General features: G+C 56.1%; 2 protein-coding genes across 2 annotated transcripts in view; one reads left to right on the top strand and one right to left on the bottom strand.

The window, feature by feature from the left end:
• The window catches only part of ENG (endoglin), a 34361-nt gene extending 29245 nt beyond the window's left edge, over nt 1-5116 (top strand). The window contains exons 10-16 of the mRNA XM_008570860.1: nt 298-435; nt 667-705; nt 1238-1354; nt 1695-1946; nt 2924-2978; nt 4041-4151; nt 4261-5116. Coding sequence (XP_008569082.1) covers nt 298-435; nt 667-705; nt 1238-1354; nt 1695-1946; nt 2924-2978; nt 4041-4151; nt 4261-4385 — 837 coding nt within the window. The 3' untranslated portion in view covers nt 4386-5116. The remainder of the gene's footprint in view (nt 1-297; nt 436-666; nt 706-1237; nt 1355-1694; nt 1947-2923; nt 2979-4040; nt 4152-4260) is intronic.
• Nucleotides 5117-5693: 577 nt separating this feature from the next.
• Nucleotides 5694-15369, bottom strand: FPGS (folylpolyglutamate synthase). The gene is made up of 15 exons (XM_008570859.1): nt 15232-15369; nt 13764-13892; nt 13617-13670; nt 13468-13532; nt 11419-11533; nt 11193-11270; nt 10999-11060; nt 10791-10893; nt 10405-10482; nt 9981-10128; nt 9809-9898; nt 8828-8978; nt 8595-8670; nt 7641-7707; nt 5694-6606 (listed from the first exon to the last, which is right to left on the bottom strand). The coding sequence occupies exons 1-15, from the start codon at nt 15367-15369 to the stop codon at nt 6197-6199; spliced, it is 1764 nt and encodes a 587-aa protein (XP_008569081.1). The 3' UTR covers nt 5694-6196.
• Nucleotides 15370-15619: the final 250 nt, after the last annotated feature.

The following is a 15619-nucleotide window of genomic DNA, read 5'->3' as shown; positions in this document are numbered from 1 at the left end:
CGGTGCTAATAACACCAAGGCCCCAGGTTCGGATCCCACATAGGGATGGCCGGTTCGCTCACTGGCTGAGCGTGGTGCTGACAACACCAAGTCAAGGGTTAAGATCCCCTTACCGGTCATCTTTAAAAAAAAAAAAAAAAAATGGTATCAGATGATGAGATCTAACAAAATGAAGAGGGGAGCAGAGGAATGGCTATGATTTGGGACCCCTGGGTCATGGGCAGTCCTTGGTGCTGGGGTGTGACAGACAGGCCCCAGGGACCACGCCTCCTGATGGTGCCCCCTCCTCCAACCCAGGCTCTGAAGTGCATCATCACGGGTCTGACCTTCTGGGACCCCAGCTGCCAGGCTGAGGACAGCAAAGACCAGTTTGTCTTGCACAGCACCTACTCCAGCTGTGGCATGGAAGAGACAGGAAATGTGATCAGCAATGAGGTGAGGGCCAGGGCCCAATAGGTGTCATGACCGGCTTAGTTGGTGCCTCTCTGGGAGCCTCCCTGATCCTCCAGGCTGAGGAGGGAGAGCGGGGTGTGGCACCCAGCAGGAACACAAGACAAGCTTGGCCGTTGGTTAGCCCAGTCTCCCTATCCATAAAATGGGTGAATTGGTGGGATATTCTCTGGGGTCCTTTCTGGCTCTAACCAGCAACTTGGCTCTGTCCTGCAGGTGGTCGTCAATTTCTTGTCGAGCTCATCACCACAGCGGGTGAGATGGATGGTCACCGTGCTAACCCACCTGGTACAGGGTCGGCTGCCTGGGCCGGAGCCCCTTCCTAGCCTGGGAGGGAGCAGGCCTCAGGAAACTCAGGCCCTGATCCTGGCAAGCCACATCTCCGGCGTGCCTCAGTCTCCCCTTCTGTACAATGGGAGCAGTACCATTGAGGGTTTCACTCTCAGCCTCTTAAGTCAGAGGGTTTTAGCACATTTTGGCTGTATGGCTTTAAGCAAATCACTGAAGCTTTCTGGGCCCAAAGGTGATCGTCAGTAAACTGTGGCATAAGAAAGGACCCCCCCAATAGGGATGCTTAATGAGCAGTCTCTGAGATGCCACATGGAAAGCATTGCACACAAGCTGGCACAGACTGCGTTCTTGATAAATATTAGGTTTTTTTTAAGAGGATAAGAATCAGGCAACTCCTCTGGGCCATGACTCCTGCTCCCACCCCCACCCCCACCCCCCACACCTTCCCGGCTGGTGCTGCCTGGAGTGACCAAGTCCCCCTCCCGTCCTCCCACAGAAAAAGGTGCACTGTGTCAACACGGAAAGCCTCTCCTTCCAGCTGGGCCTCTACCTCAGCCCGCACTTCCTCCAGGCCTCCAGCACCATGGAGCTGGGCCAGCAGGGTTTTGTGCAGGTACTGGGCTGCCCCTCACCCCTCAGGCCTCCCAGCTCCTGGACTTATGCACCTCTCCTTCGACCATCCTACAGACCAGATGAGAATTGAACTTACTTCCTGGAGGAAGGAGGGAGCCAGCCTAGGTGCACGGAGAGGGACAGATAGAGAAGGCATTTCTCGTGGGCACTGATAGGAATGTCACCCTCTCCTGATTTGCTGCAAGCAGGCCCATCCCTTTCCTTCCACCATTAGGATTCAGGGGTGGGAACTCTTCCTTCTAGCTTATTTCAAGAGAACAGGTAGGGGGGAGGGTTAAGAGTAACTACCCATGCCTCGTCCCTCTTACCTGCCCATTCAGGTGAGCGTGTCCCCCTCAGTCCCTGAGCTCCTGCTCCAGCTAGACAGCTGCCACCTGGATTTGGGGCCTGAGGCGGACATCGTGGAACTCATCCAGGGACAGGCAGCCAAGGGCAGCTGTGTGAGCCTGCTGTCCCCGAGCCCTAATGGTGACCTGCGCTTCAGCTTCCTCCTCCGGGTCCATATGGTGCCCACACCCACAGTTGGCACCCTCAGCTGCACCATAGCCCTGCGTGGCAAGACCTGGTCCCAGGTGAGTGGGGCCTGAGCCAGGCCCAGTTTCAGAGGTGGCTTCCAGGTCTGGGGGTTGCAGGCAGGGCCGTGGCAGCCTAGGGGGATGTGGGACAGCTGGCAGGGGGCAGAGCCATAGTCAGGCATGTGGCTTGACAGTATGGCTGCCAGGGTCACTCTTTCTGCCACCTGACAACTGTTTGATGGGATTGCTGTGTCTTGGGCATTGGTAGGATATGCAGCTGTAACTATCCACCCGTCCACTCATTCTTCCACTTATTCACCTGTCCATCCATCCATCTATCCACCTGCCCACCCAGTCATCCATCCATCAATCAATACTTCCCCCCCTCACACCCAGTCATTCATCCACCCACCCACCCACCCATCCATGTAGTATGATCACCGATGTAATCTCAATGAACAGGAGACCTCAGGGAGGGGGGTTAAGACAAAGGATACAAAATCCTGATTGTCTGCATTTGCTGGTCCAACACCACCATCTAGTAACTCTCCATTCTCAGGCACTTGGTCCTGGATGCACCCACAGTCACCCCAAGGCTCTTGCACACAGAAAGGTCTCCAGAAACAAACACATCTCTGGTTGGTTGAAACTAGGGAAGCCTTCGGGGCCACCCCTAAGGGGCCTCCCCTCCAGCTGCAGTGAGCCTGGGCCTCTGGGCCGACCTGGCTCATCTCCTCAAGGTGCTAACAATGATAATGGAGGCAGGGCACTCCCACAGCACTCCTGGGCACCAGGGACTTCCGGGCTCACAGGAAACATTCCACCAGCAGCTGAGGGCTGTCCACCCAATGCTCTTCCACACCACAGGACTCCCAGGACTTTCCCAAAGATACCTGCTAGAAAGTGGTGGGGATGGGATTCAAAGCCAAGGCTCCGGGGTGGGCTGTGTGACAAGCCAGCATGGCAGAGCCAGGAAATAAGCCTGGAAGCTGCCTCCCACAGGCTGTGCCACACCCACTCTCTTCCTTCCCCAGGAAGTGCACAGGACTGTCTCCATGCACCTGAACATCATCAGCCCCGACCTGTCTGGTGAGCTCCCTCTGGGTCTCTCTGGGCCAATGACTGAGGTCTGAATGGGGCACAATGGACAGCCTGGAGGTGGGGGCCTGGGCACATGGCAGGGGGGATCCCAGAGAAGGCAGCCATGGGGTGAGGGGCAGAAGGGCTTCCTAGAGCCCCAGCAGTGTAGAGTAGGACCCATGGCTGCATCTTTGAGATGGGAGACTCTTTGAGACAGGATTCCAGGCCTGTATTCCCTGTCACCTCTCCTCTCCATCCCCATAGCTGCTGGTTGAACTTCCTGAGGGCTGGGGCCTCCTGGATGGGACAAAGGCACCTTGGGGGTGGTATGATCTTGTCTTCCCTGAGGCTCCTGTCGTGGAGGATGCCCCTTCAGTCCAGCACCCTCCAGCCTCTTTAGTAGTTTCCCCTGGGCTGAGGCCCCCACCAGGCAGAAGTGACAATGGAGCACAGGCAGGGGTGGGGGTGGGGGGCACTCACCACTCACCCATGCAGGCCACAACGGAGCCCCCAATCCCAGCCCAGGACAAAGAAAGCAGGGCTAATAGCCCCACTGCACAGATGGCAAGTCAGAGGCCTGAGGGAGGCTGCCTGGCCCAAAATCACAGAGGAGATGGGAGAGTGGGAGGAATGAGGCTTGGGACAACCCAAGAGCAGAGCTGAAGAGCCATTGGAGGTGCTCTGGCCCATCCTCTACTTGGGCTCAGCAGGGGCAGGGGCTGACCTGCGGTCACACAGTGGGGCGGGGCAGGCTCTGGACTCCTGGGCCCCTCTCACTGTTTGCTCACATTATACCTCCATTCCCCCTGAAAATGCACTTCTGTCAGCCTTGGAAGGCAGAGGCATTGCCCAAAGGCCTGGCTGGGCCCTCTGGGCGATGCTCACAGCAACCACAGCTCAGTGCCAGGCATGGGTGTGATGAGTCCATTTGCAAGACGGGGAGACTGAGGTTCAGAGAAGTCAGGGTCAGTGGTTGAATGGGACTGGCATCAATACCCGTGCTCCTGGCAGCACAACAGGGCAGGGGCCGGGCCGGGCAAGGCAGTGGCGTTGACCGCACGGTGCCCACAGGTTGCACAGGCAAAGGCCTCGTCCTGCCCGCCGTGCTGGGCATCACCTTCGGTGCCTTCCTCATCGGGGCCCTGCTCACCGCTGCGCTCTGGTACATCTACTCGCACACGCGTGAGTATCCCGGGCCCCCTCCACTGCCACCTGGGGGAGCCCAGTGAAGCCTCTGAGGAAGTGGGGAGCCCTGGCGGGGCCCTGACCTCCCCCCCGCCCCTGCTCCCAGGTCCCCCTGGCAAGCAGGAGCCCATGGTGGCAGTGGCTGCCCCAGCCTCCTCGGAGAGCAGCAGCACCAACCACAGCATTGGGAGCACCCAGAGCACCCCCTGCTCCACCAGTAGCATGGCATAGCATCTGGCCCAGAGCCCTGGGGGCCACCCCACCAGCCCTCACCCAGTGGGAGAGACTGAGCAGCCACCAGCTGGAAACCACTGGCTGTGAACTCATCCCAGGACCCCAGCCCCTCCACTTGAACGATGGAACATGCTCTCTGCACCCACTACCCCGCCTGCCTCTCAGAGGCCTGCTGCCAGCAGGGGCACCAGTTTGGAACACTGTGGGGACCCCCACCCCAGTCCACATTCTCCTCATCTCTTCTAACCCAGTGGGTCTGGGATACAGCTGACCAGGACCATGAAGAGAAGGACCGCTGCCCTGTATGTCCACACTGTTGTAGACACCCAAGGCCCTGTCATTTGAACCCGGATCCAGTAGTGGTGACCTGGCCTGGGCAGGAGGGGAGAACTCGAAACAGACCCAGCCCACCCAGCCCAGCTAGGCTGATAGCACCTCCTCCATAGGAAGAGGGCCCAGCCCAGAGCCACTTGGATCTGGTCCCAGCAGCCTCCACACCCGGACTAGCACAACTTTGGTGGGGGTGACAGTAGTCTAAGGGTGCCCAGCCTGGGAGCTCAAAGGATGGTAAAAACCATGGGGGTGGGAGAGCCTAGCTCCTCCCTGCAACTGCCACTTGGAGACCCCCACCCAGCCCATGGGGCAGCAGCAGATGGGAAGTGGCTGAGCTGCTTATTCTGGGTCCACCCCTGTATATTCACCACCAATAAATCAGACCACAAAACCAGGGCTGGGCTGGGCTGAGAGAAGGGGAGGGACATCTGAAATGGGGGAGGGGTGAGGGGTTGGGGGTGCAGAACAGGGCTGCTCTTGTCCCCACTGGGCTGGCCCGAGGCAGGTGTGGCATCCTGAACAGTGGCAGGCAGCCAGGGCATAGCAGGTTTGGATGAAACCAGTCCCCCTCTGCCACTCTCTTGCTGGACAGCACATTCTAGGGCTGGAGGCTGTGAGAAATCAAACACCAGGAGCCCTGTTTCTGAACACAGGTCCTCGATAGATCTGAGTTCAAATCCTAGACCTGCCATGGGCAGGTCCCATACCAACCATACCTCCCTCATCTGTAAAATGGGTAAATCTCTTTCACAAGGTCTCTGCGAGGAGGTCTGTGAAGCAGTGCCTGGCATGTGATCAACAGACATCAATCAGTCCAGTCTTCTCATGTCACAGACAGGCCACCTGAGGCTCAGAGGGAGGAAGGGATTGGTCTCAGGGCATACAGCCCAGGCTCCCTCTACACAATCCAGTTCTTTCACCATGTGCAGCCCCCATCCCCCTATTGTCTGTTGAGGAAGCTGGAAGTCAAGAATCAGTCAAAGGTTTTACCATTTCTTTTAAAAAAAAAAAAAGTTTAAGGCTTTAATTCACTCCAGCCAGCTTCTGTCCCCAGGGTGTCCCAGGCAGGGGCCTTTCCTTCCCCAGAAGGCATTAGGAGGAGGAAATCTCTTGCCCGGCACCCAGCAGGACCCTAGGCCTGGCCAGGCAGCTCACACAATAAGCTGGACCTGAGCCAGGAGGCAGGAAGGTGGGAGGGGAGCTGGGTTGGGCTGCTAGCCCTGCTACAACAGTGAGAGACCTGGGAAGCCTCCTGGCTGTCTTGGCTGGGAAGAAGAGGCCAAGGCACAGAGCCTCAAAGGTAGAGGACGTCCTCTCTCAGCCTCTCTATTCTGTCACCCACCGCCTGGGTCCCTGAGCCAGTCTAGACAGAATCAGGAAAGCAGAAAACAAAAAGCACCCAGTATATATATGAGTTCATGGAGAGAATGCAGGGCAGGTATGGGAGGCTCCCACATCCAACTCCACCACCTTGGCTACTGAGACAGGGAAGGCTCCAGCAGCTTCAGGACACCACCCACTAGGTGCAGGCTGCCCGTAACCAGCACGTGGATGGCAGCAGCCTCATGGAGTACATTGGCCCCGCTGCTTGCCACAGGGTGGGCAAAGAGGTCCCTTGGGGAACTGGGTGGCTGAAAGATAGGGTCCCGGCCTTGGCTGATCCACTGCAAGGCATAGGAGATGCAGCTGAAGACCAGGGAGCTGGCGCTGCAGGGGTGGGGTGGGTGGAGCTCTAGCAGCAGGGATGCAGGACCCCCAGGCTCTGGACTAGGGGTGCCCCAGAGGTCTGGGCTGGACTTTTCCTCATGCAGGCGGTTCCAGTGCTGCTGGTGTTCGAGGCAGCGCAGCAGCACCTGATCCAGCGTCACTGTGAAGTTCTGCTGATCTGCAGGGCACAGAGACAGGCATGTCAGTGAAGGGGACAGGGTGTGGGACAAGGGGGTGGAGAAAGGAGCAGGGGCACCTAGAGCACCTGCTTAGCACTGGGCCCTTCACATCCATCATGTCAACTGACTCTGCTAGGGGTCCTCACAGTGGACAGTATGAGGAAATTGAAGCCCAAAGAGGTTTAGTGACTTGCCCAAGGTCATGAGAGGCAGAGCCAGGCAGTCCAGTTCCAAAGCTTTTGCCTGCAAAGCACCATTTCCCCACCCTGCGCTCACTGTCTTCATCTGTAAAATGGGTGTCCAGCTGGTGTACCTCACCAGGTGGGCATAAGTATTTCCTGGGGAAGATGATTAAAAATGAAGATTCCAGAACTCTCCCCAGACAGTCTGATGTGAAGCCCAGGGATCTGTATTTTTTACAACACTATTTTAAACTTTTTAAAAACATGAAGCACAGGGCCGGCCCGGTGGCGCACTGGAGAGTGCGCTGCTTGGGAGCGCAGCGGCGCTCCCGCTGAGGGTTCGGATCCCATGTGGAGACCGGTTCCCGCTTACTGGCTGAGCGCAGTGCGGGTGCGACACCGAGGGGTGCGATCCCGTTACCGGTCAGTAAAAAAGACAAAAAGGAAAAAAAAAAACAACATGAAGCACAGTAAAATATACATTTTACACGGCAACCCAGGACTCACATACTTACATATATTCCTTGAACAGAATCTTCACAAAACAGTACCTACCCTTACTTTGTGCAAAGCAACTGATATTTTTTAGAATAAAAAATGCTGGTTGAGATCCACTAAATTGATTTCAACAAACATCAATGGGCTATAACCTGCATTTTGAAAAATATTCTCCCCAACAATTCTTCAGTATTACAGCTACATGGTACAAAATTCAAAATGTACCAAAGGGTATTTGTACAACAAAACAAATCTATCTCTGACCCCATACCTCCAATGTCACCAACAGAACAGTCCACCTTGGGTTCTCAGCCCCCTGTCCACCCCCAGGGACCATACCTGTCACCTCTCACCTGCATTGCTTGTGGATGACACCTCTGTCAGGTTGGGGCAGAACACAGCATAATCAAACTGGCAGGGCTGAAGGCCAAGGGGAAAGACTCGGTGTCAGACCCCTGAAAGGATGCCCCCCCAACTTTCACGTGGCCCCCCTGAGCCCACCTCTCTGGAGATGCTGTTCCCACCACCACCGGCTGCACTGGAGTGATACTGCATGAACCCAGCCTTGCGGCTTCAGTCTCCTGCCCCCATCTACCTCAATATGTCCTGCCTGGCCTGTGGCCTGAGCAGTGAAGGCACAACCTACTGCACAGATGAGAGAGCAGAGGCTTGGAAGGGGGGTACTTGCTTATGGTCACGCTGCTAGTGAGCAGGCCCCAGATCCAGGCTGGGGAAAGCATCTGTCTGCACAAATGGGAAAGGTTCTGGACAGAAAGAGCCTCAGCCTCCTGGTGTGTGAAATGAGGGATGATCCCCATAAGCTATTTCAGCCCTGACAGCCTAGGGCAGCCTCAGTTTCCCCAAGCAGAGAAAGGCCTCTACATGCTTTATAGCCCAATGCCTTCTTAAACCAAACTTGAGAAGCAGGTACGCTTAGTAGCAACCCCGTTTTACAGAAAGAAAAACTGAGGAGCAGGGAAATACCATCTCATGTCCAGGGTCATATGCTAGTGGTTAAAGGGGCATGACAAGTGAGTCTAGGGCTACTGCACCTTTAACCACTACATGGCCCTCCCTTTAAACCAGGTGCTTGAGTCTGACCACACAGGAGAATGAGGGCAATGACCTATGACTAGACTTATCCAAGAGCCCAACAGTCTTACATTTAATCCTCAGTACAATTCAGAGGGGAGGGGTTGGCCCCATTTCACAGTTGAGGAAACTGAGGCACCCGCCGGGGATCACACAGCCAGAACCAGGGCTTCTGGACTGCCTGCCTGCCACCCATCTCCAAGTCGGCCCCTCACCTGCAGCAGTTTCAGTAGGGCCGCAGGGTCCCGGTCCCCAGTGGAGTTGAAGAGCAAGACACGCACCTCAGGCCCACTGCGACAGGGGCAGGAGCAGGGTCTGAGAGCGGCGCCTCCCGCCCCTCCAAGCGAGACCCCCCCCTCCTTCACCACAGCCACGCCCCAGCGCTTCCCCAAGACCCCGCCCCTCCAAGCGGGCCCCGCCCCGGACCCCGCCCCTGCCCAGCACTCACGCGCTCGGCCTCTTGCGGGCCTGCAGCGCCTGGCGAAACCAGCACACGCAGGCCTGTATGCTGCTTGTGGTGTGCGCACCGTCCAGGTACCAGGTGAGGGGCCCGCGCCGCAGCAGCTGCGTCCGGCCCAGCCACTCCGTGTTCCGAAGCCCTGGGGGACGGGGACAAGGCAGTCCTCCAGCAGGGGCCAGGAGGAAGCCCTCCAGGATCCTCTCCTACCCCAGTCCGCAACTCTGCACATACTACTTGGCTCAACCCGCAGACTGCTCCCTCTGAGCGCTGAGGATCTGATCAGCCCAAGAGCATCTTACTAGCGCCAGTCACTGCGTTCAGCTCTTCCACTGCTTCATCTGCTGGAATCTTCCAGGCAACGCTGAGAGGGGTCTGCTATATTATTCCCATTTGACTGCTGGAGAGCCCTTAGCTCACAGAGCAAGTGAGTCCTGGGGCCAGGATGTGGTGGAGATCTGCCTGGCTCCAGGACTGTCTATTAACCCCTGACACCGGGCCCGGCACACAGTGGGCACACTGGAACCATTTGCCAAAGAGGTTTAACAGCATAAGCACCTACTCTGTGCTGAGAGCTTTGGAGGAGGCAAGAAGAGATGACAGCATCACCAGCCTCTAGAACCTCATGGTCTGATGATGATGATGACAACAGTGAGAGCAGTTGCCACCAGCTGGGCACTTTATCCCACAGCCGCAAGGCTCTAGGCTTAGCACTTTAGTGGTGTCACCTCACTGAATCCTCACAACAGCCAATGGCAGTGAGTCCTATCATCATTTCATCTGGCAAATAAGGAAACTGGGGCTCAGAAAGTATTCATGAACTCAAGGTCACGGAGGTTTATTGACTTCAGAGTCCCTCCTCTTAGGCACAGCCTCAAACTGCCCCGACCTCCCAAACAGGAAACTAAAAGAAACATCTGAAGGGGCACAAACACACGTGGTGGTCCTGGTGGGCAGGAAGGTCCAACTCACCGTGCCGCATGTGGGACGTAGGCTGGAACACCGGTGCCAGGGGCAGCTGCCACAGGAAGTTTTGCCTGGATGCCTTCAGCTCCCCAATGTCTGTAGGTGTGTTAGACCAAGTGTGCTCAGGACCCTCCGAGGCAGTCTCCACATATGCCCACCCATCTGCCTGCCCACCCACCCTGGTGGTCCTGCTGCTGCAGCCAGCAGTGGGCCAGCTGCAAGGCCAAGGCGGCATTGGACCGCTGGTGCTCTCCCTCCAGGCCCAAGGTCAGAGGTGGCCCCCCTTCCTCCAGGGCTTCCAGCGGCGGGCAGAGGTAGAGAGGACACTGTGGAGAGACAGACAGCAGCTGTCGGCAGAGCTGCTGCCAGCACCTTGGCCTGGGGGCCCTCCCTGATCCTGTTATCCTTCCCATCTCTTCCTACTGACCAGACTCACCAAGCCCCACTCCCAGAACTGAGCTGCGTACCAACTGGACAAGCAGCTGGCCCAGCTCCCCCACCGCACAGATGAGCAAACTGAGGCCCCAAAGGAGAAAGTGCCTCCCCGGTTAGGAGAGACACACCCACACACCCTCTGCCACCTCCCCTTTCCTCAGACTCACTGAGATCTCCTGGGCTCGGTCTCTCAGCACTGCCAGGGGACCTTCAGGCTGGAGCACAGTAAAGGCTGGGACACCATGCTGTGGGAGAGTGAGACAGAGGCTGCCTAGGGTCCTCCACCCTCCCATCTCTGGCACCCACTTCCCTGGGTCTGGTGTGCCATGCAGCACCTTGTCCCTCATGTTTCAAATGGGAGAACGAGGCCAAAGAGGGTGTTCAACTTGCTCCAGTCACATAGTGGAGCCAGGATGAGAACCCAGACTCTGCTGATGCCCCGGACCTCACCCTGAGTCAGGACATAAGTGGCCCTGCCCGGACCCACTTCCCTGAGCCTTGAGGGCCAGGCCCAGGCTTCAGTGTATCTCCCCTCCCCAATCTGCCTGGTCACCTTAAAAATGCCCCCTTTCTGCCATGCGATCTTCTCCACTGTGTCCCCCAGAAGGCTGGTGTGGTCGATGCCAAGAGAGGAGACTCCACACACCACAGGCCTCCTGCAGAAGATGAAAGGGCCATGAGACCCCTGTCCTGAGCCACCAGGCAGCAGATGAGGTCTGGGCTCCTGGTCACCACTCCTCTCCCCAAGCAGCTGCCCTCACCTGATAATGTTGGTGCAGTCATAAGCCCCGCCGATACCCACTTCCACCACCGCCAGGTCCACCTGCAGAAGACCAGAGGGCATGGCAGTGGGTATGGGGGTGCCCAGATGCCACATGGGGGCAGGAAGTCCCCGTCTGCTGAGGTTCCCATCCCCAAGGTCTCAGATACAAGGTTCTGGGGAGTGGCCACACACCTTCTCTTCGAGGAAGACGTGGAAGGCCATGAGCGTGAGGAAGCGGAAGTAGGCAGGCATGGAGACACAGCTGCCATCCTGTGGCATAGGAACACGTCAGGGCCCAGAGCCCCCGCAGCCCATGCTCTGGGGAGATGGGGTCCTGGGACATGCAGCACCTCTGTGTCCATCCACTCACTCCGGCACCCCTACCCTGCCCACCCTACAGCTCCCCTGCATGGGGCACCTTGGTCTCCTCCAGCCGGTGGTAGAGGCGCCAGAAGTGCTTGGTGAAGAGCTCGGGGCTAATGGGCTGCCCGTTGATGCGGATCCGCTCGCGCACCTGCACCAGGTGGGGAGAGCTGCCGGGAGACCTAGGGTCATCAGGACTCTCTTCGTGAGACCCCCAGCCTTCCCTGGCCCTACAGTCAGACTTGTCTTTGGGAAACACAAATCTGATCATGTCACTCTCCTGCTGTGGTGCCCCGATGACCTCAAGAAGAGTTCCCTCTCCTCACCATGTGGGCCCTGCAGGAGCTGATGCCACTGGACCTCTCCCAGTGGTTGGAGCCACTGGGCTCCAATGGCCCCTTTGCTTTCCCCGTCACACACTAATCAATCAGTGACCCCCCCACCCCATCTCAAGGACGAGGCCCCTTCTGCTGTGTTCAAGCTGCATCCCTAGGTTGGCCCACAAGGCCACGTGAGCCCAAGTTGAAGGTTAGAGTTTTTATCCAAAAAATTACTTTAGAAGACAGATTGGTGTCATGTTTGAATGAGTCCTTTTCTCCATTTCTTTATTTTGAACAAAGAACTGTTTAGGGAAAACATATTGACCTGAAATGACCTTAATCAGCTAATTTCAGATCTTTACAGAAGTAGCCTGTGCCCGCACCTCGCTCAGCCAGTGAGCGGGAACCGGTCTGTATGTGGGATCCGAACCCTCGGCAGGAGCGCCACCGCGCTCCCAAGCAGCGCACTGTAGCAGTGCGCCACCGGGCCGGCCCCGTATTGGCATCTTCTAATTTCACCAAGGTGCAGCCTCTGTGAATAAAGCCATTACTCACCTGGAGTTGACTGATTTTCGAAGTACATTTTGAACTGGCTTCCCTAGCATTTAGTGTTTCATACATCTTTTCAATCATTTTTTAAAACACTTGCTTTATTCTTGTTATTATTAAAATCAATATTTAACAAATGTTATCAGAGAGACCATTTCTTATCATCTTTACTGTTGGAGAACAACATTCTGCTATTTTCATATGTGAGAGTTTCTTCCATATGCCTGCTTCTGCCCTGTGACCCTTTCCTCATGCAGTCAGCTAGACATTCTGTGTCATTGCCACAGGAAAAAGAAAACACTTAGAAAGCAGAGAAAATAGGGGCCGGCCCTGTGGCTCACTCGGGAGAGTGCGGTGCTGATAACACCAAGGCCAAGGGTTCGGATCCCACATAGGGATGGCCGGTTAGCTCACTGGGTGAGCATGGTGCTGACAACACCAAGTCAAGGGTTAAGATCCCCTTACCGGTCATCTTTTAAAAAAAAAAAAGAAGTAGCCTGATGAAACTGGTAAAATAAAAAAGAAGCAAAAATCTTAAATACCTCAACCACAAGGAACAAATCCGAAGGAAATAACCATTGGATTAATTCCACTCCTTTCCTGGTGGCTGGCTTAGCAGAGCCACGTACAGCACAATGAAGATGACCCACATTCTACCTGGCCACCCTCTCCTGTGAATCCAGCTGTCTGAAGGCAAAGGCACAGCTGAGGCTGGTAGAGCAGAAGGGCTCCTGCTGCCACCCACTTCGGAAGACCTGAATATGGCCGTCATCACTACCCTATCATTTAAGCCAGGCTTTCTGCTCCTTACTGCCAAAACATCCTAATTGAGAAATATTTCTATGTGATCTTAAAAATTGTATATGGCCAAGGTCGAGGGTTCAGATCCCTGTACTGGCCAGCTAACAAAAACAAATTTTTTTAATTTAAAAAAATAATAGAAATTGTATATGGAATTTCAGTTAGTAAAAAGACATCTGACTATTCCAGCTATATATTTAGTTTATGCATTCAAGTTGCTGCTCTTTCCCCAAATTTTTTTCGTTATGAAAATTAAGGGTTGCCATAAACTTGGGCCAATGGTAAGTGCTATTTGAATATTTGTTGAGTGAATAAACACTGGGAAGAGAGACATGCAGCTAACTTCCTGGGGGTGACCCCAGCCCTGAAGTGCAGGCTGGTTCCACAGCCCCGCAGAGAGCTAGGACATACCACGTCCCTCCAAAACTCAGTACCTAAAGAATCCCGTCTTCAGGCCATAGCTTCGGAGGATACACTCAGAGAAGGCACAGGTGGAGCCCTTGAAAGAAAAGGTATTGTCTGGGCAGGCCCCACCCCACCAGCCTACTAAGTAGACACCATACCCCTGGCTCCTGCCCCTCACCTTCCCCTTGGTCCCAGTGACATGGATGATGTTCAGCCGGTCCAAATCCTCCACCTGGGACAGATAGACAAGGTCTGCAGCTTGTCCTCAGCTACAGGACTCACAGACTGATGGGGGGGGAGTGATTACAGGCCCTCCCTACTTTACCTGCAGCCCACTCCATGCCAGGTACTGCCTCATGGTTTCCAGCTGTGTCTGAGGGTCACCCCGTTGGCGCTTCGCCTTCTCCAAGTAGCTGGCATTGGTCTGCAGGGTATTGAGCATGCGCACCGCATCCTGGCAACCACAGTCCCCAGGTAGCAGGATAAAGGTTAATTAAGGGTCCATAGGGACAGAGGCATACAGCACACCTGTGGCCAACCCAGGGCACTAGGCCTGCTGTGCCAGCCCTGTTGCCCCAGCCTACAGGATAAGCAATAGGAGAAGTGGCATCTTTCCAGCTTTGCCAAAGATGGCAGCCTGGGGCAATTCAGCCCCACCTAGGGTGTGTCAAGAAAGGAAAGTGGCATGACTAACGGAGCTAGCCTTGCTTCCTGATTGGCCTCGCCAGGCTTCACCCTCTGGGCCTTTGCCCTCATTCCCTCCATGGAATCCACCACTATGTTGGGACCCTACAGAAGAGGGGGGGCCAAAATTACAGAAGGCTGGAGTCTTAGAATTCTGGAATTCTGGGCTGGCTGGTTAGCTTGGTAGAGTGTGGCCTTATAACACTAAGGTCAAGAATTCGGTTCCCAAACCGGCCAGCCACCAAAAAAAAAAAAAAGAATTTGGGAATTCCCTGGGGGTTCCACCTTTTGACAGAGAAGAACTGCTAGAAACAACCAGATGGGAATGAGGAGGAGGCTCAGAGGAAGGAAGTATGTGGTCAGGGTCACATAGCCAGGAAGGCAGTAGATACAGCCTTGGGAGGGTCCACACTGAGGGCAGGAGTGCGGTGCTGCTTATTTCCTCTCAGGCCTCAGATCACACGTTTCTTGTCCTCAGGTCCTCTAAGCTGGTTGGAGGCCCCACCCTGGTCAAACTGGTGCCACCCGCCTGACTGGCATCAAGTTCTGGCATCTGACAACTGGCCCCTGGCATAGCCCCAGCAGAAATTTTCAGTTTTCCATATTCTTTGGCCTCCCACTGACCCTGATTCCTGCCCATCCCCCATTTCCGGTCACTTGGATCCCCAATCTTCTGAATCCTGGAGACTCCAGTCCCACATCTAAACTCCTGACTTTCCTTCTTTTTTTAGAGTTTTGTTTTGTTTTGTTTTTTCATACTCCTGATTTTTCAAGTCTTAACTCCTGAATTCCTTCCTTCCCCTCTTCCCCCGTCCCACTGCAGGTTTGGACTCCGAGGTCACTGCTTCTCCAGAATCCCAGCTGAGCCTCTGGTCCTCGCAGTCCTATCACCAGTGCCCCTTCCCACCACCTAACCCCAGACACTAAAGCCTCAGAATTCCCAGATCCGGAGGCTCGGGCCCAATTTCCTGGTCCCTGTCCCTGCCCCTGCCCGCCGAGTCCCCCAGTCTCAGGATCCTGGTCTCCCTTCCCTGGCGGAGCCCGGATGCTGTGCGTCTCCGGCCCGGCCCACGTGTCATCGCACCACCTCCCACCGGCCCGCCGGGTACCTGATACTCCATGCCGGGTTCCTGCGGCGCGGGCCACACGCTCAACCCCCGCCGCGCCGTGACCCCGGTCGCTGAGCTGCGCGCGGAAACCGCTGCCAGAGACAGAGCCGCGCGCAGGTGGCTGCGCGCCCGCGACATGGCCCCCGCGCTCCCGGAGGCGCGACAAGCCCCGGCTGCAGGCGCCTTGCCCCGCCCCGCCTTGCCCGCCCCGCCCACACGCGCTCCCCGTCTTCCGCCAATCAGCGCCGCCCAAGCGCGACTTTCACAACCAAACCGCGTCCGCGCTCTCCTCCTTGGGCCTGGCTCCGACCCCTACTTCTCCTTCCTCACTCTCATCCACGTCCCCTACGCAGCACGGAAGGATCAGCTGAACTCTTTCCACATCACC

This window comes from Galeopterus variegatus, unplaced genomic scaffold, assembly GCF_000696425.1.
Source record: "Galeopterus variegatus unplaced genomic scaffold, G_variegatus-3.0.2 Scaffold638, whole genome shotgun sequence".
NCBI classification, from domain to species: Eukaryota; Metazoa; Chordata; class Mammalia; order Dermoptera; family Cynocephalidae; genus Galeopterus; species Galeopterus variegatus.
Note: the sequence above shows the minus strand (reverse complement) of the source record. Positions and strands in the feature narration are given on the sequence as shown.

Bases quoted from the DNA above. Each gene is read 5' to 3' on its own strand.
- FPGS (XM_008570859.1), bottom strand. From the start codon at position 15,369: ATGTCGCGGGCGCGCAGCCACCTGCGCGCGGCTCTGTCTCTGGCAGCG. The intron at 10,894-10,998 runs GTGAGGGCAGCT...CATCTTCTGCAG, and splicing joins GACTGCACCAACATTATCAG to GAGGCCTGTGGTGTGTGGAG. The intron at 8,979-9,808 runs GTGAGTTGGACC...CCCGTCCCCCAG, and splicing joins TACGTCCCACATGCGGCACG to GGCTTCGGAACACGGAGTGG.